Raw genomic sequence first — 22,508 nt, 5'->3', positions numbered from 1 at the left:
GGCCCGTGAGCTCTGTAGCTGTGGTGTGCAGGTTCCAGAGCACGTGGGCTCTGTAGTTTGTGGCACGCGGGCTCTCTAGTTGAGGCGCACAAGCTCAGCAGTGTGGGCTTAGTTGCCCCGCATCATGTGGGATCTTAGTTCCCTGACCAGGGATCGAACCCGTGTCCCCTACACTGGAAGGCGGACTCCTTACCACTGGACCACCAGGGAAGTCCCTAACATCCCCTGTTAAATTCTACCTAAATGTCAGCTCAGACATTAAAAAGAAGTGTCACGGTAATTTCAATAATTTATTCAACATACACCAGAGATCCACTGGGATTTCATTCCAAATACCTGCCGAACTACAGATAGCCAGCACATTTAATTTGGCAGACAAGATCTGCCAAATCCTTTAGATGGATAAAGGATTCTCAAGTCAGATATAAAAGTAATTTATTCCTTTATAATAAGAAAGTTAATTTTAAAATAAGTGAATAAAATTGATAATATTGATTCCCTTTTCCTCTGTCCTGTTTAATCCAAGTCATTTACTTAAAAAAAAATTTAAACTGAAAAGCAACTTAAAAGTAAGATTCATTAGATAACTACCTAATACACAGTAAACTTAAGAATTCAGACTATTTGACTGCTAATATAATAGTATTTATCAAAGTTTAAAATGTACATGCTCTTTAATCCTGAAAATATTACTGAAATACATGAATAACTGCTTGGAAAAATAAGATACTACTTGCTGAAATGCCTATAATAGTGACAAAGTGAAAATGGTTTAAATGTCCATTGGTAGGGGAATGATTAAATAAATTATGGTATAATCATACATGGAATATAAGGCAGCAGTTAAGAATAAGAATCTACTTGCAATGGCATGAAAAGAAGTTAATGATGTTCAGTTAAAAGAAAAAGGTGATGAAAAAGTTGTCAATGATTCCCTTTCATTTTCTTTCTAAATGGTTCTGGAGGGAACATTTAACTGGAGAGCAGAAATAGGGAGAATTACTTTTTAAATGTACTGTACATTTTTTTTTTTTACAAATGCAGTTTATTTTGGTATTTAGAAAATAAACTTCATTGCTATACTAACCATGAATTATGATTTTTATCTGGACTTCTAAGAGTCTCAGCTTCAAAGGCCTAAGAGACTAGATAAAGTTAAGATAACCAACAACAAAAGAAACTTCTATTTTGATGGGAAAAATAGTAGAGCCTGAATAAGCTTCATTTTTTTAAATTGAAGTGTAATTATTACAATGTTGTATTAGTTTCAAGTGTACAGCAAAGTGATTCACATATATATATATATATATATATATATATATATATATATATAAAACTCTTTTTCAGATTCTTTTCCATTACAGGTTATAGTTCCCTGTACTATACAGTTGTTTACCTATTTCATATATAATAGTGTATATATATGTTAATCATATTTTTTAAAAAAGAAATCACTCATCCAACAAATTATATTTATTTATTTATCCATAGCATTATCTACGAACTTATCAAAAACGGGGAATGGGGAACTAGTTCAACTCCCTGCCTAGCAGGAGTTAGCATACAGAGCTGGAAGTTTTCTATAATAGATCTACTTAGGACTGGAAAAAACAAAAACAAAAACAAAAAAAACCACTTGTCTGCTCTTCTATTTTTATATAGTAGGGTAATATCTGGCTGAAATATCAAACGATGAGTTTCAAAATGAATCTATATATGATGAGATAATCCATACACCATTGAAAGAAAATTATTCCTACAATTCCAGGAATGGTTATTTCAACATGATTTAAAAACAATATAAGTAGCTTTCACATAGGGCCTTTAAAAAGAGGGAGAAGAGGGGAAATAGCTGGCCCTATCATTTCCATGAACTAAAATATTTTAGTTTAATTTTAAAGTAACGATGAATTTTTATTGTCTCATTTACAAACAGAGCTACATGAATTCAGGAGAAAGAGGAATTTAAAAGGATGGCTCAGATTCACATATTTATGGAAAAGTATATATTAAGTTTTAGATGAACAATCTCTAAAATGTATTTAATTTCCTCCCATGCATAATTCTACTATAAGAGAACATTATAAACACATTAACCCACTTAACTGGCACTTGCACCATTTTCAGTTGAATTATTGACACCTTTTCTAGTTTTCATTTAACTTCAAATGCTAAATCACAGAAAAGAAACCTTCCTCTTCCCTAGATTCCCAAGCTTTCTTCCCCCCAGAAACTCACCCGATGATCATATAAATAAAGAATTTAATATAATCTATGAATAGCATTTCAAAAATGAGAACTATATTACAGTCACATGCTTTTACAATTGGAAAGACAGAACATACTGAAAATGTTAGTTGTACATTATCACAGCTAAGAGAGAGAGAGGGAGAGATGGGACATGTTGAAGAGGCAGAGGACACTGGTTTAAGGAATACACAAGCTGAGAACAATGGGTAAATGGTGTAACATGTACATCTGGGGGCCTTCTTGCAGTTAGAGACTTCTAAAGCCACAGAATATTTCACATCAAGAAGGATAAACGAGGACATGACCTCTCGGTACCTGTTCTTCAAGGCAGAAGCAAGCAAGCCAATCCTATAGCAAATCATTCTTTGAATTTCTTTTTACTTTTGTTACAGATGACAGGTATTTCAAGTCTATAAAATCTCAGCCTGAATATTTAGTTCCTATTACCTTATTCACTTCATAAACATTCTATAAAATATTGCCTTTTTACATTTTTAAACTTGGTGTATATACTTTTGTATTTCATTTTCCTAAGACATTCCTATTTCAATATTAGCAAAAAGAGCAGCAGAAAGTTATGTCACAGGTCAATGAAGTCACACAACTCACCTGCACACCCACAGTTTTAATTGGTAGCAGGAAGGCATTCAGTGAATGCAGACTTGTAATTTGCATCAGCTTCTCCTGATCCTCTTCTGTTGTGCAGGCTTTGACTCTCTGTAATAGTGTATGTGGCTAGAAAAACCAAAGACACACTCCTCAGGGTTTCAAGAAATAACAGCATTCACTCTTTTGGTACATTTTACTATCTTATGTATCTACACTTTCTGGTTTATAGCAATAGATTCTATTTGGTATTTCTCTCTGACTTGTGCATGCTATGCAGTGTGTCAGAATTTCATTTCTGAGCGCCAGGGCTATGAGAAGTTAAATATCAGGACAAGAAACACAGATTAGATTTACATACATGGAGGCTTTAATCCTCTGTCAACAGCAAGGGACACCTCACGTGAGTCAAACCTTCTCCTTATCTCTAAGGAAACTTTTTGCCATAAAGTCAACTTTGTCTGAAATTAATATATCTCTACCTACTTCCTTTTTTTTGGTTTATTTGCCTCGTGTATGTTTTTCTGTTCTTTTACCTTCCCTCTTCCTATCCCTAGGTAAACAGACTATAGATAGATTTTATTCCTCAATCTAGTTTGACAATTATGTCCTAAGTAAAGATGTTAATCCTTTTAATTGTGGGTTAATAATATGGTTGAATTCCATCCTACCATTTAATTCAGTAGTTTCTATTTGCCCCACTTTTTATATTTCTTTCTCATTTTTTATATTCCTCTGAACTGATGATTTCTCCCAGCTCATTTATTTCCCCTTTACTAGTTGTGAAGTTAAACCCTCTATTTTTATTCTTTATCATTTCCCCTTAAGTAGGGATATTTAACAAAAGAGAATCACCTCTGCCCATCTAGCAAAAAATACAAAGATGCTTTAACTCCAATTGATCCCCCTGTGGCTTATATGCTATTTTAGCTATATAATGTTATACTATTTTTTTTAAATAAACACCAAAATTTAGATCAGTTTATACAGTCCATGTCTGTTTAATTTTATCCATTTACCATTTTATTTGCTTACCAGTCCCTGTATCTCAGACCTTTCAACTGGCATCCTTTTGCTTCTCCTCAAGTCATTTCTTTAAAACAGTGGTTCTCAACCTTAGCTATACATTCAAATTTCTTAGTATGCTCAGGTCCCATCCCACATCAATTAAATAAATTCTAGGGAGAAGGGGCCCAAGCATAGAATACTTCAAAAGCTCCCCCTGTTGAATCTAATACACAGCCAAGGTTGAGAACCACTGCCTTTATAGTTCCTTAAGTAACAGACTGTTGGTAGTAAATTCTGTTTATGTGAAAATGTCTTTATTTTGCCCTAGTTCTTTGAGACAGTTTATCTATTCACTATTGTTCACAATTATTTTCTCTTGGTACTTTGAATTCTTCCTGCTTTTAACTACTGCTTCCAGTAATAGCCTTTCCTTTATGCAGCAATCAATCTTTTCTTTGCAGCTGCTTTGTCTTTGGTAGCCTGTAGCTTCCATAGTTATGCCTATTAGGTGTCAAATTCTTCTCCTTTATCCTGATTGGGATGTTATTATGCTTCCTGAATCTGAGGCATGGTATCTTTCACCAGTGTGGAGGAATTTCAATACTTTTGTCTATTATCTCCTTCTGGATATACATTAAAGTTGACATTCTCATTCTACATTAACCTCTATGAACCATATTTTGTCTTTGATGCTTTGTTCCAATTTCTGGATAATTTAACATCAATCTTCACTAATTCTCTCTTTAGCTCTTTTTAATTTTATTTTCATTTCTAGAACATAATTTTTTTTCAAAGCTCCCCAGTCACTTTTTATAGTCTCTTATATACCTTATTCTTATTAAAAATTGCTTCTTTTAATTCTCAGTACTTTTAAATGTTGCCTATGTGCTAATTCCAGTATCTGAAGTGCTTGAGGGTCTTCTACTAGTTGTTTCCACTAGCTCTCATTCATGGTGCCTTACTTTTATATCTATTTTATAGTTTTTTATTGTAAGCTCATATTTGTTGAAACTCTATTTATGGGAATTCTTTGAGGCCTGGTTGAAGAGACTCCAAAGAGAATTTACATTGCTTTTTGTCTGACAACTGGAAGCACTACCAACCAAAGCCCACTTTAACACATTATAAATTTAGGCACCAAATATACAGAAGAACTGGAGACATTTCCATCATCCTCAATTTAGAACTAAAATGATCTCCCTTGACTTCTTGCAATAAATATGAAAGGGTATTTTAAAATACTTTGTATCTAGTATTTTCAGGGATTCAAGGTATCCAATCTGTTAAAATATATGGAATGGCTGAAAAGAGAAGTCTCCATTTAAGAGTGTCTGTAGAATACTTTCTTCATAGTCATTTCCAAAGGTTAAATTACCCTGAAGTTTCAAATAATGAAACCCTAATCAATTTTATTATAAAGACTGGAGTACAGCAAGAATCCATTCAATTCCTTGCACCAATTAGCTATGTCTGCTTAAAGCTCCTATAATAAACAAATTCAACGCAAATTATTACCTTTTTAACGCTTGCAGAAAAATCAGCTACTATTTTCAAAATATTGTTGGTTTCAGGAAAATCCTTACAGATATAAGGTTCCTCAGCACATATTACTCTGATTGCCAGGCCTGGACCTAAAGAGAAGAGTAATAATGGTATTTAATATAAATGTTATGTTTAATATAAAATTTTAAATAAAAAAAGGTCACTATTCCCAAAATATAAAACACCCCTGCCATTGTATTTTAACCAGTTTTATTGAAATATAACTGACATATACAATTTAGGTTTTTTAAAGTGTTTAATATGAAATGCAGCTATTAGTTTCCCATCCAACTCATCATTTTTAGAATGCTTCAGTTCTGTTCACATCAATGATATACACCTCTTATTTTAATAGTCCCTGTATTAAGAATCTCAAAATTCTCCAATAAATATTTTAAATTCACAATATACATGCCAATCTATTTAAAATTACTTTCATACACAATCCTTTGCCAACACACGTTAGGGACTGAACGTCTCAAATTACTACAGTTGAAGTTCGTAATATAAACAAGTGCTAATCTCCATATGGGCTATACCTTTGCAACACTGTTTATGGAGGCAATACAGTAGTTAAGAGTAACAAACTCTGAGAAGAGCTTATTGGGGCTAGAATCCTGGTTCCAAACCCAACCTGCATAACTTTTGGCAAACTAGCCTCTGTCCCAAAATTCTCTCAGCTGGACAACAGGATCATAATAGTTTCTATTGTGAGGATCAAATAAGACAACATGTGTAAAATACTGTATTAGCAGAATGCCTAGCACATACTAGTACTCAAGAAATGTTAACTATTACTATGCTTTTTCATTTAATTAGACCAATCCCTCAACTCATCACCCAATGACTACTGTAGAGACCTAGAAACTGAGGTATAAGATTTGCCAAGCTCAAGAACTCATAACAAAAATAGGTTAAGACTCACAGTCCTAACTTTAACAAATACCACCTCTAATTAATTTTATTTTATGACAGCAAATAACTATTTAAAAACTGAATATTTTCATTTGGTCATGAATTAAATACATACAGCACCGTGCAAAGAAATGGTTCAACCATTCAGACAAGTCAGGGGATAAGGATGTCAGAGAACTGAGTTTTAACCCTGGGGAATACATCATGGTATAGTAGAAAGAACATATAAACCCAATTTCTAACACTAAGAATTATGTGGCAATGTTATTAAAATATCTCTTGGCTTTCTCATCTGATGGCAACATTACATGACAATCTGTTTACACAAAGATAATGTAATATATAAATATATATACAATAAAAATGAGTATTTAATAAAATGAAATATGTACAGTAGGCACTAAAAAGAATATTTATTCCCTATCCATCCTTTCCTTTCTTTAAAGTTACATATTCCCTAAGATGATAAATTACTTCAAAACCTGTCTGAATTGATTTTTGTTCAACATGAAGGCATAGTAACAAATCAAACAAAATTCTATTTTTTACCTGGGAATGGATGCCTGGAAACTAACTCTTCTGGAAGTCCAAGTTCTCTGCCTAAGGTTCTTACTTCATCTTTATGAAAATCTTTCAAAGGTTCTATGACTTTTCCCTACAGGGAATAAAAACGCCAATTAATACAAATTAGTAACCAAAATGACATGGAAAACAAAGAGTAACAAATTATTGGCTTTTCCTGTTGTCTTTTACCTTTAAAAATCAGTTTTTAAAACTTCATCTTTTAAAGTATTTCTCCCTATGTGCTTATAAGAAATTAGATATTTTAGTGATCTTCATATTTCTCTTTGAAACCCATTTTAAACGTAAACCTCTTAAATAGAAATAAATGAGAACAAACCTACCCACCAATCTCTGATTTACAAGGAAATCAGAAAATATACTAGTGTTTAAAAATTAAAACTGGGCTTCCCTGGTGGCGCAGTGGTTGAGAGTCCGCCTGCCGATGCAGGGGACGCGGGTTCGTGCCCCGGTGTGGGAGGATCCCACGTGCCGCGGAGCGGCTGGGCCCGTGGGCCATGGCCGCTGGGCCTGCGCGTCCGGAGCCTGTTGCTCCGCAACGGGAGAGGCCACAACAGTGAGAGGCCCGCGTACCAAAAAAAAAAAAAAAAAAAAAAAAAAAAAAAAAAAAAAAATTAAAACTCTCCAAATGACACCATCAAAAAAATGAAAAGACAACCTACAGAAGGCAAATCATATATCTAATAAAGGGCTGTAACAAGACTATATAAAGAACACATACAATTCAATAATAAAAAGATAAATAAGCCAAGTTAAAAATGGGCAAAAGATCCGAATAGATATTTCTCCAAAGGTGACATATAAGTAGCCAATAAGCACATAAAAGATGATTGACATTAGCTATTTGGGAAATGCAAATCAGAACCACAATGAGATACCTACCACTTCTCACCCACTAGGATGCCTAAAATAATAAAAAGGTACAGGTAATTCACACTCATTAGGATGGCTAATTAAAAAAAAAAAAAAAAAAAACAGAAGAGAACAAGTGTTGGGCAAGGTATGGAGAAATTGGAAGCTTTGTGCACTGTTGGTGGGACTGTAATATAGTATAGCTGCTTAGGAAACATTAAGGAAGTCCCTCAAAAAATTGAAAATAAAACTACCATAAGATTCAGAAATCCCACTTCCTGGTACATATCCAAAAGAACTGAAAGCAGGGGCTCCAAGAGGAATCTGTAAACCCCTGTTCATAGCAGCACAATTCACAACAACAAGAAAGTGGAAGCAATCCAAATGTCCATTGGTAGATAAATAAATTAACTATATATATATATATATATACACACACACACACACACACACACACACACACACACACACAACAGAATATTATTCAGCTTAAAAAGGAAATCCTATCACATGCTACAATATGGATGAATCTTGAGGACTTATACTAAGTGAAATAAGCCAGTCACAAAAAAACAAATGCTGTATGATTTCACTTATGAGGTATTTAAAGTAGTCAAATTCATTGAAACAGAAATTAGAATGGTAGGTTACCAGGGGTTAGGGAGAGGGAGAAAAGGGTAGCTGTTGCTCAACAGGTATAGAGTTTCAGTTTTGAAAAATGAAAAAGTTACAGAGATCTGTTTCACAACAATACAAATACACTTGACACCACTGAACTATACACTTAAAAATGGTTAAGGGAGGGAGGTTTTATGCGAAAGTTCTCATAAGCTTTTACCTCCTCTCTCAACTTTCTGATAAGCTCTGTGTCGTTATGATGGGTTTTGATGAGTTCAGCTTTGCCACTTGCAACAAGGGATGCACTTTCAATTAGATCAGGCCGTAAAGTACCTTGGGCAAGGAAAACCTCCTCTGGTTTCAGGTTCATTTCTCCAATTACTTCATTGGCAATCTACAAACAACAGGAGTAAAACAGCCTTTTAAGAGATGAACTCTTCTAAAAGACAGCAAAATTTTATATTTTCAGCTAAATTTCTTAAAGAGTCTTTTTGCAATATTGACCAGGAGATGAAATCTACCGTGCTCCAAAATAAACTCCTTTAAGAACACATGCTTATAAAAAGAAACGAAATTGAGTTATTTGTAGTGAGGTGGATGAACCTAGAGCCTGTCATACACAGTGAAGTAAGTCAGAAAGAGAAAAACAAATACTGTATGCTAACACATATATATGGAATCTAAAAAAAATTGGTTCCGATGAAACTAGGGGCAGGATAGGAATAAAGATGCAGACGTAGACAATGGACTTGAGGACACGGGGAGGGGGAAGGGTAAGCTGGGACAAAGTGAGAGAGTGGCATGGACATATATACACTACCAAATGTAAAATAGATAGCTAGTGGAAAGCAGCTGCATAGCACAGGGAGATCAGCTGTGTGCTTTGTGACCACCTAGAGGGGTGGGATAGGGAGGGTGGGAATGAGACTTAAGAGGGAGGGGATATGGGGAACATATGTATACATATAGATGATTCACGTTGTTATACAGCAGAAACTAACACAACATTGTAAAGCAATTATACTCCAATAAAGATGTAAAAAAACAGAGAGACAAAATATTAGCAATAAAAAAGTAAAAAAAAAAGCACATTGTCAATGTCAACCAACTATACATTAATAAAATTTTTTAAAAAGTCAAAAAAACCCTCAAAACACATGCTTAATGTGATTCAAAAAGGTATATGAATATTCCCATCAAAAGCCTAAAAAAATCTAGCCACTGAAATACCCAAAGAACTAAAATCTAATATCAACTGAAAATATCTATTCTTAAGCAGTGAAAACAACAAACTGAAAACATAAGTACATATGTTTTTTAAAAACATAGAACAGTTTTTACTAAGTCAGTATAATAGCAATATATCGGAAAACTCTTAGCCAACAAAAGAATCAAAATTAGTCACAAAATTTGGTTATTTGGTATAATGATAAGGAAAAAAATACTAAAATTCACATCGAAAATAGTACACATTGAGGATATTAAAAAGGTACCTTAACAAAAGTATCCCCAATTATTTTTCTTTTCTCCTCAGGACTCGTAGTCATATTTAAGGTTTTGCTAATTCTCTTTCGTGGAGTTCTGTCTTCATCTGATATTGGTAGAGTTGTTGTTCCATTGTAGAAAGAATGAGCAGCATTTATCACTGGGTAAGAGGAGAGAAGCATGTTTTAAACTAACATGATATTTGAAAATCATAAATGATAGGTCAAACTACAAACAGAAAACCCAGATGGATCCTCTGATCTCCTGTAATTTGCCTGCATATTCTAGGACTACCAGTAAACTATGACTGACAGAGTCCATACACAGGCACTCACTGAATCTTGTTCCATTAAGAATCGTGTGGCAAAAAAAAAAAAAAAAAGAATCGGGTGGCATTAATTCTAGGGCCAGGGACTTCCCTGGTGGCACAGAGGTTAAGACACCATGCTCCCAATGCAGGGAGCCTGGGTTTGATCCCTGGTCAGGGAACTAGATTCCACATGCATGCCACAACTAAGAGTTCGCATGACACAACTAAGGAGCCTGCCTGCTACAACTAAGACCTGGTGCAACCAAATAAATAAATAAATATTAATTATCTAGGGCCATAATATCACAAATTATGCTAACTGCCTCCCATCTTATTCAGTGCTTCACCACAGCAACAAGCAAAACCCCAAGGGAATCAAAGCAGTGGTACATACACGGGGATCAAAGTCCTCAGAAGTGCACACTGACCAGTCTCTTGAAAAACCGAGATCTATAAACATATATTTAGTGATCCTAGGTTGTCTCTTTATTTTTTTCTGAATTTCAGTTTATTTTTTATACAGCAGATTCTTATTAGTTACCTATTTTATACATATTGGTGTACATAGGTCAATCCCAACCTCCCAGTTCATCCCACCCCCGCCAACACCCACGTTCCCTCCTTGGTGTCCATACGTTTGTTCTGTACATCTATGTCTCCATTTCTGCTTTGCAAACCAGTTCACGTGTACCATTTTTCTAGACTCCACATACATGAGTTAACATACGATTTATTTTTTTCCCTTTCTCACTTACTTCACTCTGTATGGCAGTCTCTAGGTCCATCAACGTCTCTACAAATGACCCAATTTTGGTCCATTTTATGGCTGGGTAATATTCCACTGTATATATGTACCACATCTTTATCCATTCGTCTGCTAATGGGCATTTAGGTTGCTTCCATGACCTGGCTATTGTAAATAGTGCTGCAATGAACACTGGGGTGCATGTGTCTTTTTCAATTATGGTTTTCTCTGGGTATATGCCCAGTAGTGGGATTGCTGAATCATATAGTAATTCTATTTTTAGTTTTTTAAGGAGCCTCCATACTGTTCTCCATAGTGGCTGTATCAATTTACATTCCCACAAACAGTGCAAGAGGATTCCCTTTTCTCCACACCCTCTCCAGCACTTGTTGTTTGTAGACTTTCTGATGATGACGACCATTCTAACTCATGTGAGGTGATACCTCATTGTAGTTTTGATGTGCATTTCTCTAATAATTAGTGATGTTGAGCAGCTTTTCATGTGCCTCTTGGCCATCTATGTCTTCTTTGGGGAATGTCTACTTAGGTCTTCTGCCCATTTTTTGATTGGGTTGTTTTTTAAATATTGAGCTGCATGAGCTGTTTATATATTTTGGAGATTAATCCTTTGTCCGTTGATTCGTTTCCAAATATTTTCTCCCATTCTGAAGGTTGTCTTCGTCTTTTTGCCTTGTTTATAGTTTCCTTTGCTGTGCAAAAGCTTTGAAGTTTCATTAGGCCCCATTTGTTTACATTTCCATTACTCTAGGAGGTGGGTCAAAAAAGATGTTGCTGTGATTTATGTCAAAGAGTGTTCTTCCCATGTTTTCCTCTGAGTTTTATAGTGTCTGGTCTTACATTTAGGTCTTTAATCAATTTTGAGTTTATTTTTGTGTATGGTGTTAGGGACTGTTCTAATTTCATTCTTTTACATGTAGCTTTCCAGTTTTCCCATCATCATTTATTCAACAAACTGTCTTTCCTCCATTGTATATCCTTGATCCTTTCTAATATAGTAGTTGACCATAGGTGCGTGCGTTTATCGCTGGGCTTTCTATCCTGTTCCATTGATCTGTATTTGTTTTTATGCCACTACCATACTGTTTTGATGACTATAGCTTTGCAATATACTCTGAAGTCATGGAATCTGATTCCTCCAGCTCCGTTTTTTTCCGACAAGATTGCTTTCGCTATTTGGGGGCTTTTGTATATCCATACAGAGATACAAATTTTAAGATTTTTTTGTTCCAGTTCTGTAAAAAAATGCCACTAGTAACCTGATAGGAATTGCACTGAATCTGTAGACTGCTTTGGGGAGTACAGTCATTTTCACAATGTTGATTTCTCCAATCCAACAATATGGTATATCTCTCCATCTGTTTATGTCATCTTTGATTTCTTTCATCAGTGTCTTATAATTTTCTGAGTAGAAGTATTTTTTTCAAATGCACTTTTTTAATAAACATCTTTATTTGAGTACAATTGCTTTACAATGGTGTGTTACCTTCTGCTTTATAAACAAAGTGAATCAGTTATACATATACATATGTCCCCATATCTCTTCCCTCCTGCATCTCCCTCCCTCCAACCCTCCCTAACCTACCCAGCTAGGTGGTCACAAAGCACCAAGGTATTCTCCCTGTGCTTTGTGGCTACTTCCAACTAGCTATCTATTTTATGTTTGGTAGTGTATATATGCCCAGGCCACTCTTTCACTTTGTCAGAGCTTAACCTTCCCCCTCCCCGAACCCTCAGGTCCATTTTCTAGTAGGTCTGTGTCTTTATTCCCAATGTGCCTCTAGGTTCTTCATGACCTTTTTTTTTTTCAGATTCCATATATATGTGTTAGCGTACAGTATTTGTTTTAATCTTTCTGACTTACTTCACTCTGTATGACAGATTCTAGGCCCATCCACCTCACTAGAAATAAACAAATTTCATTTCTTTTTATGCCTGAATAATATTCCATTGTTTGTATGTGCCACATCTTCTTTATCTATTCATCTGTTGCTAGACACTTAGGTTGCTTCCATATCCTGGCTATAGTAAATTGAGCTGCAATGAACATATTCGTACATGACTCTTTTTGAATTATGGTTTTCTCAGGGTATATGCCCAGTAGTGGGATTGCTGGGTCGTATGATAGTTCTATTTTTAGTTTTTTTTTTTTTTTTTTGCGTTACGCGGGCCTCTCAATGTTGTGGCCTCTTCTTCCGTTGCGGAGCACAGGCTCCGGACGCGCAGGCTCAGCGGCCATGGCTCACGGGCCTAGCCGCTCCGCGGCATGTGGGATCCTCCCGGACCGGGGCACGAACCCGTGTCCCCTGCATCGGCAGGCGGACTCTCAACCACTGCGCCACCAGGGAAGCCCCTATTTTTAGTTTTTAAAGGAACGTCCATACTGTTCTCCATAGTGGCTGTATCAATTTACATTCCCACCAGCAGTGCAAGAGTGTTCCCTTTTCTCCACACCCTCTCCAGCATTTATTGTTTGTAGATTTTTTGATGATGGCCATTCTGACCGGTGTGAGATGATATCTCATTGTAGTTTTGATTTGCATTGCTGTGATGATTAATGGTGTTGATCATTCTTTCATGTGTCTGTTGGCAATCTGTATATCTTCTTTGGAAAAAAGTCTATTTAGGGCTTCTGCCTAGGTTTGGATTGAGTTGTTTGTTTTTTTGATATTGAGCTGTATGAGTTGCCTGTGAATTTTGGAGATTAATGCTTTGTCAGTTGCTTCATTTGCAAATATTTTCTCCAATTCTGAGGGTTGTCTTTTGGTCTTGTTTATGGTTTCCTTTGCTGTGCAAAAGCTTTTAAGTCTCATTAGGTCCCATTTGTTTTTTGTTTTTATTTCCATTTCTATAGGAGGTGGGTCAAAAAGGATCTTGCTGTGATTTATGTCACAGAGTGTTCTACCTATGTTTTCCTCTATGAGTTTGATAGCATCTGGCCTTACATTTAGGTGTTTAATCGATTTTGAGTTTATTTTTGTGTATGGTGTTAGGGAGTGTTCTAATTTCATTCTTTTACATGTAGCTGTCCAGTTTTCCCAGCACCACTTATTGAAGAGGCTGTCTTTTCTCCACTGTATATTCTTGCCTCCTTTATCAAAGATAAGGTGACCATATGTGCATGGGTTTATCTCTGGGCTTCCTATTCTGTTCCATTGATCTGTATTTCCGTTTTTGTACCAGTACCATACTGTCTTGATTACCGTAGCTTTGTAGTAGACTCTGACATCAGGTAGCCTAATTCCTCCAGCTCCGTATTTCTTTCTCAAGATTTCTTTGGCTATTCGGGGTCTTCTGTGTTTCCATACATATTGTGAAATTTTTTGTTCAAGTTCTGTGAAAATTGCCATTGGGAGTTTGATAGGGATTGCACTGATTCTGTAGATTGCGTTGGGTAGTAGAGTCATTTTCACAATGTTGGTTCTTCCAATCCAAGAACATGGTATATCTCTCCATCTGTTTCTATAATCTTTAATTTCTTTCATCAGTGTCTTATAATTGTCTGAATACAGGTCTTTAGTCTACTTAGGTGGGTTTATTCCTAGATATTTTATTCTTTTTGTTGCAGGGGTAAATGGGAGTGTTTTCTTTATTTCACTTTCAGATTTTTCATCATTAGTGTATAGGAATGCAAGCGATTTCTGTCCATTAATTTTGTACCGTTACTTTACCAAATTCATTGATTAGCTCTTGTAGTTTTCTGGTAGCATCTTTAGGATACTCTACATATAGTATCATGTCATCTGCAAACAGCGACAGCTTTACTTCTTTTCCAATTTAGATTCCTTTTATTTCTTTTTCTTCTCTGACTGCTGTGGCTAAAACTTCCAAAACTATGTTGAATAAGAGTGGTGAGAGTGGGCAACCTTGTCTTGTTCCTGCTCTTAGTGGAAATGGTTTCAGTTTTTCACCATTGAGGACGATGTTGGCTGTGGGTTTGTCATATATGGCCTTTATTATGTTGAGGAAAGTTCCCTCTATGCCTACTTTCTGGAGGGATTTTATCATAAATTGGTGCTGAATTTTGTTAGAAGTTTTGCCTGCATCTATTGAGATGATCATATGGTGTTTCTCCTTCAATTTGTTAATATTGATAATAATGGTGTATCACATTGATTGATTTGCATATATTGAAGAATCCTTGAATTCCTGGGATAAACCCCACTTGATCATGGTGCATGACTCCTTTAATGTGCTGTTGGATGCTGCTTCCTAGTATTTTGTTGAGGATTTTTGCATCTATGTTCATCAGTGATATTGGCCTGTAGTTTTCTTTCTTTGTGACATCTTTGTCTGGTTTTGGTATCAGGGTGATGGAGGCCTTGTAGAATGAGTTTGGGAGTGTTCCTCACTCTGCTATATTCTGGAAGAGTTTGAGAAGGATAGGTGTTAGCTCTTCTCTAAATGTTTGATAGAATTCGCCCATGAAGCCATCTGGTCCTGGGCTTTTGTTTGTCGGAAGATTTTTAATCACAGTTTCAATTTCAGTGCTTGTGATTTGTCTGTTCACATTTTCTACTTCTTCCTGGTTCAGTCTTGGAAGGTCATATATTTCTAAGACTTGGTCCATTTGTTCCAGGTTGTCCATTTTACTGGCAAATACTTGCTTGTAGTACTCTCCCATGATCCTTCGTATTTCTGCTGTGTCAGTTGTTACTTCTCCTTTTTCGTTTCTAATTCTATTGATTTAAATCTTGTCCCTATTTTTCTTGATGTGTCTGGCTAATGGTTTGTCAATTTTGTTTATCTTCTCGAAGAACCAGCTTTTACTTTTATTGCTCTTTGCTATCGTTTCCTTCATTTCTTTTTCATTTATTTATGATCTAATCTTTATGATTTCTTTTCTTCTGCTACCTTTGGGTTTTTTGGTTCTTCTTTCTCTAATTGCTTTAGGTGTAAGCTTAGGTTGTTTATTTGAGATGATTCTTGTTTCTTAAGGTAGGATTGTATTGCTATAAACTTCCCTGTTAAAACTGCTTTTGCTGCATCCCATAGGTTTTGGGTCATCGTGTTTTCATTGTTATTTGTCTCTAGGCATTTTTTGATTTCCTCTTTGATTTCTTCACTGATCTCTTGGTTATTAAGTAGTGTATTGTTTAGCCTCCATGTGTTTGTATTTTTTTACAGATTTTTTCCTGTACTTAATATCTAGACTCATAGTGTTCTGGTCATAAAAGATACCTGATACGATTTCAATTTTCTTAAAATTACTACAGATTGACTTGTGACCCAAGATATAATATATCCTGGAGGATGTTAAATAAGCACTTCAGAAGAATGTGTATTGTTGTTTTTGGATGGAATGTTCTATAAATATCAATAAGTCCATCTTGTTTAATGTATCATTTAAAGCTTGTGTTTCCTTATTTTCAGTTTGGATGATGTGTCCATTGGTGAAAGTGGGGTGTTAAAGTACCCTACTATTATTGTGTTATTGTCGATTTCCTCTTTTACGGCTGTTAGCATTTGCCTTTTGTATTGAGGTGCTCTTATGTTGGATGCATAAATTTTTACAATTGTTATATCTTCTTCTTGGATCAATCCTTTGATCATTATATAGTGTCCTTTGTCTCTTGTAATAGTCTTTTTTTTAGTCTATTTTGTCTGATATGAGAATTGTTACTCCAGCTTTGATTTTCACTTGCATGGAGTATCTTTTTCCATCCCCTCACTTTCAGTTTGTATGCATCCCTAGGTCTGAAGTGGGTCTCTTGTAGACAGCATATATATGGATCTTGTTTTTGTATCCAATCAGCCAGTCTATGTCTTTTGGTTGGAGCATTTAATCCATTTACATTTTAGGTAATTATCGATGTATATGTTCCTATTACGATTTTCTTAATTGTTTGGGTTTGTTATTGTAGGTCTTTTCCTTCTCTTGTGTTTACTGCCTAGAGAAGTTCTTTTAGCATTTGTTGTAAAGCTGCTTTGGTGGTGCTGAACTCGCTTAGCGTTTGCTTGTCTGTAAAGATTTTAATTTCTCTGCCAAATCTGAATGAGATCCCCTGCTGGGTAATCTTGGTTGTAGGTTTTTCTCCTTCATCACTTTAAATATGTCCTGACACTCCCTTCTGGCTTGCAGAGTTTCTGCTGAAAGATCAGCTGTTAACCTTAAGGGGATTCCCTGGTGTGTTATTTGTTGTTTTTCCCTTGCTGCTTTTAATATTTTTTCTTTGTATTTAATTTTTGATAGTTGGATTAATATGTGTCTTGGCATGTTTCTCCTTGTATTTATCCTGTATGGAACTCTCTGTGCTTCCTGGACTTGATTAACTATTTCCTTTCTCATATTAGGGAACTTTTCAACTATAAGCTCTTCAAATATTTTCTCAGTTCATTTCTTTTTCTCTTCTTCTTCTGGGAACCCTAAAATTCGAATGTTGGTGCATTTAATGTTGTCCCACAGGTCTCTGACTGTCCTCAATTCTTTTCATCCTTTTTTCTTTATTCTGCTCTGCAGTAGTTATTTCCACTATTTTATCTTCTAGGTCACTTATCCGATCTTCTGCCTCAGTTATTCTGTTATTGATCCCTTCTAGAGAATTTTAAATTTCATTTATCGTGTTTTTCATCACTGTTTGTTTGCTCTTTAGTTCTTCTAGGTCCTTGTTAAACGTTTCTTATATGTTCTCCATTCTATTTCCAAGATTTTTGATCACCTTTACTATCACTATTCTGAATTCTTTTTCAGGTAGACTGCCTATTTGCTCTTCATTTGTTAGGTCTGGTGGGTTTTTACCCTGCTCCTTCATCTGCTGTGTGTTTCTCTATTTTCTCATTTTGCTTAACTTACTGTGTTTGGGGTCTCCTTTTTGCAGGCTGCAGGTCTGTAGTTCCCATTGTTTTTGGTGCCTGTCCCCAGTGGCTAAAGTTAGTTCAGTAGGTTGTGTAGGCTTCCTGGTGGAGGAGACTAGTGCCTGTGTTCTGGTGGATGAGGGTGAATCTTGTCTTTCTGGTGGGCAGGTCCATGACTGGTGGTGTGTTTTGGGGTGTCTGTGGCCTTATTATGATTTTAGGCAGCCTCCCTGCTAATGGGTGGGGTTGTGTTCCTGTCTTGCTAGTTGTTTGGCATAGGGTATCCAGCACTGTAGCTTGCTGGTCATTAAGTGAAGCTGGGTCTTCACACTGAGATGCAGATCTCTGGGAGATTTTTGCCATTTGATATTATGTGGAGCTGGGAGATCTCTTATGGACCAATGTCCTGAAGATGGCTCTCCCACCTCAGTGGCACAGCCCTGACGCCTGGCTGAGGCACCAAGAGCCTGTCATCCACAAGGCTCAGAATAAAATGGAGAAAAGAAAGAAAGGAAAGAAAGAAAAGAAAAGAAAGAAAGAAAGAAAGAGAAAGAAAGAAGGAAAGAAAGAAAGACGATAAAATAAAGTTATTAAAATAAAACATTATTTTAAAAAATTTTTTAAGTAATTTAAAAAAAACGCACACACAGATGCCTAGGACAAATGGTAAAAGCAAAGCTATAAAGACAAAATCACACACAAAAGCATACACATACACACTCACAAAAAGAGAAAAAGGGAGAAATATATATATATCATTGCTCCCAAAGTCCACCTCCTCAATTTGGGATGATTCGTTGCCTATTCAGGTATTCCACAGATGCAGGGTACTTGAAGTGCATTGTGGAGATTTAATCTGCTGCTCCTGAGGCTGCTGGGAGAAATTTCCCTTTCTCTTCTTTGTTCACACAGCTCCTGAGGTTCAGCTTTGGATTTGTACCCGTCTCTTCATGTAGGTCACCTGAGAGCATCTGTTCTTCACTCAGACAGGACGGGGTTAAAGGAGCAGCTGATTCGGGGGCTCTGGCTCACTCAGGCCAGGGGATGGAGGGGTACAGAATGCGGAGGGAACCTGCCACGGCAAAGGCCAGAGTGACGATGCACCAGCCTGAGGTATGCAGTGCTCTCCCGGGGAAGTTGTCCCTGGATCACGGAACCCTGGCAGTGGCAGGCTACACAGGCTTCAGGAGGGACAGTGTGGATAGTGACCTGTGCTTGCACATAGGCTTCTTGGTGGCTGCAGTAGCAGCCTTAGCGTCTCATGGCTGTCTCTGGGGTCCACACTGTTAGCCGCCTGAGTACAGGTCTTTTAACTCCTTTGGTAGGTTTATTCCTAGGTATTTTATTTTATTTGTTGTAGTGGTGAATGGAATTCTTTCCTTAATTGTTCTTTCTGATCTTCTGTTGTTAGTCTATAGGAATGTAAGAGGTTTCGGTACATTGATTTTGTATCCTGCAACTTTACCAAATTCATTGATTAGCTCTGGTAGTCTTCTGGTGGCATCTTTAGGATTTTCTAAATATAAGTATCATGTCATCTGCAGTGACAGTTTTACTTCTTCTTTTCCGGTTTGTATTCCTTTTATTTCTTTTTCTTCTCTGGTTGCCATGGCTAGGACTTCCAAAATTATGTTGAATAACAGCGGCAAGAGTGGACATCCTTGTCTTGTTCCTGATCTCAGAGAAAATGCTTTCAGTTTTTCACCATTGAGAATGATGTTTGCTGTGGGTTTGTCATATATGGCCTTTATTATGTTCAGATGTTCCCTCTATGCCCACTTTCTGGACAGTTTTTATTCTTAGCATAAATGATGTTGAATTTTGTCAAAAGCTTTTTCTGCATCTATTGTGATGATCATATGGTTTGTATTTTTCAATTTGTTAATACAGTGTATCACATTTATTGATTTGTGTATATTGAAGAAGCCTTGAAACTCTGGAATAAACCGCACTTGATCATGGTGTATGATCCTTTTAATGTGCTGTTGGATTCTGTTTGCTAGTATTTTGTTGAGGATTTTTGCATCTACATTCATCAGTGATATTGGTGTGTAATTTTCTTTTTTTGTAGTATCTTTGTCTGGTTTCGGTATCAGGGTGATGGCAGCCTCATACAATGAGTTTGGGAGTGTTCCTTCCTCTGCAATTTTTTGGAAGAGTTTGAGAAGGATGGGTGTTAGCTCTTCTCTAAATGCTTGAGAGAATTCACCTGTGAAGCCATGTGGTCCTGGACTTTTGTTTGCTGGAAGATTTTTAATCACAGTTTCAATTTCTTTACTTGTGATTGATCTGTTCATATTTTCTATTTCTTCCTGGTTCAGTCTTGGAAGGTTATACCTTTCTACGAAGTTGTCTATTTCTTCCAGGTTGTCCATTTTATTGGCACAGAGTTGCTTGTAGCAGTCTCTTAGGATGCTTTGTATTTCTGCGGTGTCCGTTGTAACATTCCCTTTTTCATTGCTAATTTTATTGATTTGAGTCCTCTCCCTCTTTTTCTTGATGAGTTTGGCTAAAGCTTCATCAATTTTGTTTATCTTCTCAAATAACCAGCTTTTAGTTTTATTGATCTTTGCTAGCATTCCCCCCTTTTTCTTTTCATTTATTTCTGATTTGAAAATGATTTCTTTCCTTCTACTAACTGGGTTTTGTTTGTTCTTCGTTCTGTAGTTCCTTTAGGTGTATGATTAGATTGTTTTTTTGAGATTTTTCTTGTTTCCTGAGATAGGATTGTATTGTTATAAACTTCCCTCTTAGAACTGCTTTCGCTGCATCCCATAGGTTTTGGATTGTCGTGTTCTTGTTGTCATTTGTCTCTAGGTATTTTCTGATTTCCTCTTTGATTTCTTCAGTGATCTCTTAGTTATTTAACTTATTGTTTAGCCTCCATCTGTTTGTGTTTTTTAACATTTTTCTCCCTGTGACTTCTAATCTCATAGCAGTGTGGTCGGAAAAGATGCTTGATATGATTTCAATTTTCTTAAATTTACCAAGGCTTGATTTGTGACCCAAGATGTGACCTAACCTAGAGAATGGTCTGTGTGCACTTGAGAAGAAAGTGTAATCTCCTGTTTTTGAATGGAATGTCCTATAAATATCAATTAACTCTACCTTGTCTATTGTGTCATTTAAAGCTTGTGTTTCCTTATTAATCTTCTGTCTGTCTGATCTGCCCATTGGTGTAATGAGGTGTTAAAGCCCCTCACTATTACTGTGTTACTGTCGATTTCCTCTTTTATAGCTGTTAGCATTTGCCTTATGTACTGAGGTGCTCCTATGTTGGGTGCATATATATTTATAATAGTTATATATTCCTGGATTGCTCCCTTAATCATTATATGGTGACCTTCCTTGTCTCTTGCAACATTCTTTATTTTACAGTCTATTTTATCTGATATGAGTATTGCTATCCAGCTTTCCTTTGTTATCCATTTGCATAGAGTATCTTTTTCCATCCCCTCACTTTCAATCTGTTTGTATCTGTAGGTGTGAAGTGGGTCTCTTGTAGACAGCATATATATGGGTCTCTTGTAGACAGCATATATATGGGTCTTGCTTTTGTAATTTTTCAGCGAGCCTGTGTCTTTTGGTTGGAGCATTTAATCCATTCACGTTTAAGGTAATTATAGATATGTATGTTCCTCTTAACGTTTTTTTAATTGTTTTGGGTTTGTTTCTGTAGGTCATTTTCTTCTCTTATGTTTCCCACTTAGAGAAGTTCCTTTAGCATTTGTTGTAGAGCTGGTTTGCTAGTGCTGAATTCTCTTAGCCTTTGCTTGTCTGTAAAGCTTTTGATTTCTCCATCGAAATCGAATGTGATCCTTGCTAGCTAGAGTAATCTTGACTGTAGGTTCTTCCATTTCATCACTTTAAATATATCATGCTACTCCCTTCTGGCTTGTAGATTTTCTGCTGAGAAATCAGCTGTTAACCTTATGGGAGTTCCCTTGTATGTTCTTTGTCATTTTTCCCTTGTTGCTTTCAATAATATTTCTTTGTCTTTAATTTTTGTCAGTTTGTTTACTATGTGTCTCGGCGTGTTTCTCCTTGGGTTTATCCTCCCTGGGACTCTGCGCTTCCTGGACTTGGGTGGCATTTTCCTATCCCATGTTAGGGAAATTTATGATTATAATCTCTTCAAATATTTTCTCGGGTCCTTTATCTCTCTGTTCTCCTTCTGGGACCCCTATAATGTGAATGTTGGTGCATTTAATGTTGTCCCAGAGGTCTCTTAGTCTGTCTTCATTTCTTTCCATTCTTTTTTCTTTATTCTGTTCCACGGCAGTGAATTCCACCATTCTGTCTTCCAGGTCACTTATCTGTTCTTCAGCCTCAGTTATTCTGCTACTGTTTCCTTCTAGTGTATTTTTCACTTCAGTTAATGTATTGTTCATCTGTTTGTTCTTTAATTCTTCTAGGTGTTTGTTCTTTAATTGTTCTAGGTCTTAGTTACACATTTCTTGGATCATCTCAATCTTTACCTCCATTCTTTTTCCAAGGTCCTGGATCATCTTCACTATCATTATTCTGAATTCTTTTTTTGGAAGGTTCCCTACCTTCACTTCATTTAATTGATTTTCTGGGGTTTTATCTTCTTCCTGCATCTGATACACAGTCCTCTGCCTTTTCATTTTGTCTATCATTCTGTGAAGGTGGTTTTTGTTCCACAGGCTGCAGGATTGTAGTTTTTCTTCCTTCTGCTCTCTCTCCAAACCCCACACTCCAGAGGCCCCCGCTTTGGCCGTGGTGCCTCTCCCCTTCCACAGAGGTCCTAAGCAGAGGCCC

At 36.3% G+C, this 22,508-nt stretch overlaps 1 protein-coding gene across 4 annotated transcripts in view; it reads right to left on the bottom strand.

Moving 5' to 3' along the window:
* GMPS (guanine monophosphate synthase) overlaps window positions 1-22,508 on the bottom strand; it is a 102,885-nt gene that overhangs the window by 5,906 nt on the left and 74,471 nt on the right. For all 4 annotated transcript variants that reach the window (XM_032631208.1, XM_032631209.1, XM_032631210.1 and 1 more), the window contains 5 exons: window positions 9,867-10,018; window positions 8,594-8,767; window positions 6,871-6,976; window positions 5,380-5,495; window positions 2,860-2,985 (listed from right to left, as the gene is read on the bottom strand). In XM_032631208.1, the coding sequence (XP_032487099.1) occupies window positions 2,860-2,985; window positions 5,380-5,495; window positions 6,871-6,976; window positions 8,594-8,767; window positions 9,867-10,018 (674 nt within the window). The remainder of the gene's footprint in view (window positions 1-2,859; window positions 2,986-5,379; window positions 5,496-6,870; window positions 6,977-8,593; window positions 8,768-9,866; window positions 10,019-22,508) is intronic.

Source organism: Phocoena sinus, chromosome 4 (assembly GCF_008692025.1).
Source record: "Phocoena sinus isolate mPhoSin1 chromosome 4, mPhoSin1.pri, whole genome shotgun sequence".
NCBI lineage: Eukaryota > Metazoa > Chordata > Mammalia > Artiodactyla > Phocoenidae > Phocoena > Phocoena sinus.
The sequence above is the reverse complement of the archived record's forward strand: the minus strand, read 5'-3'. Positions and strand labels throughout refer to the sequence as shown.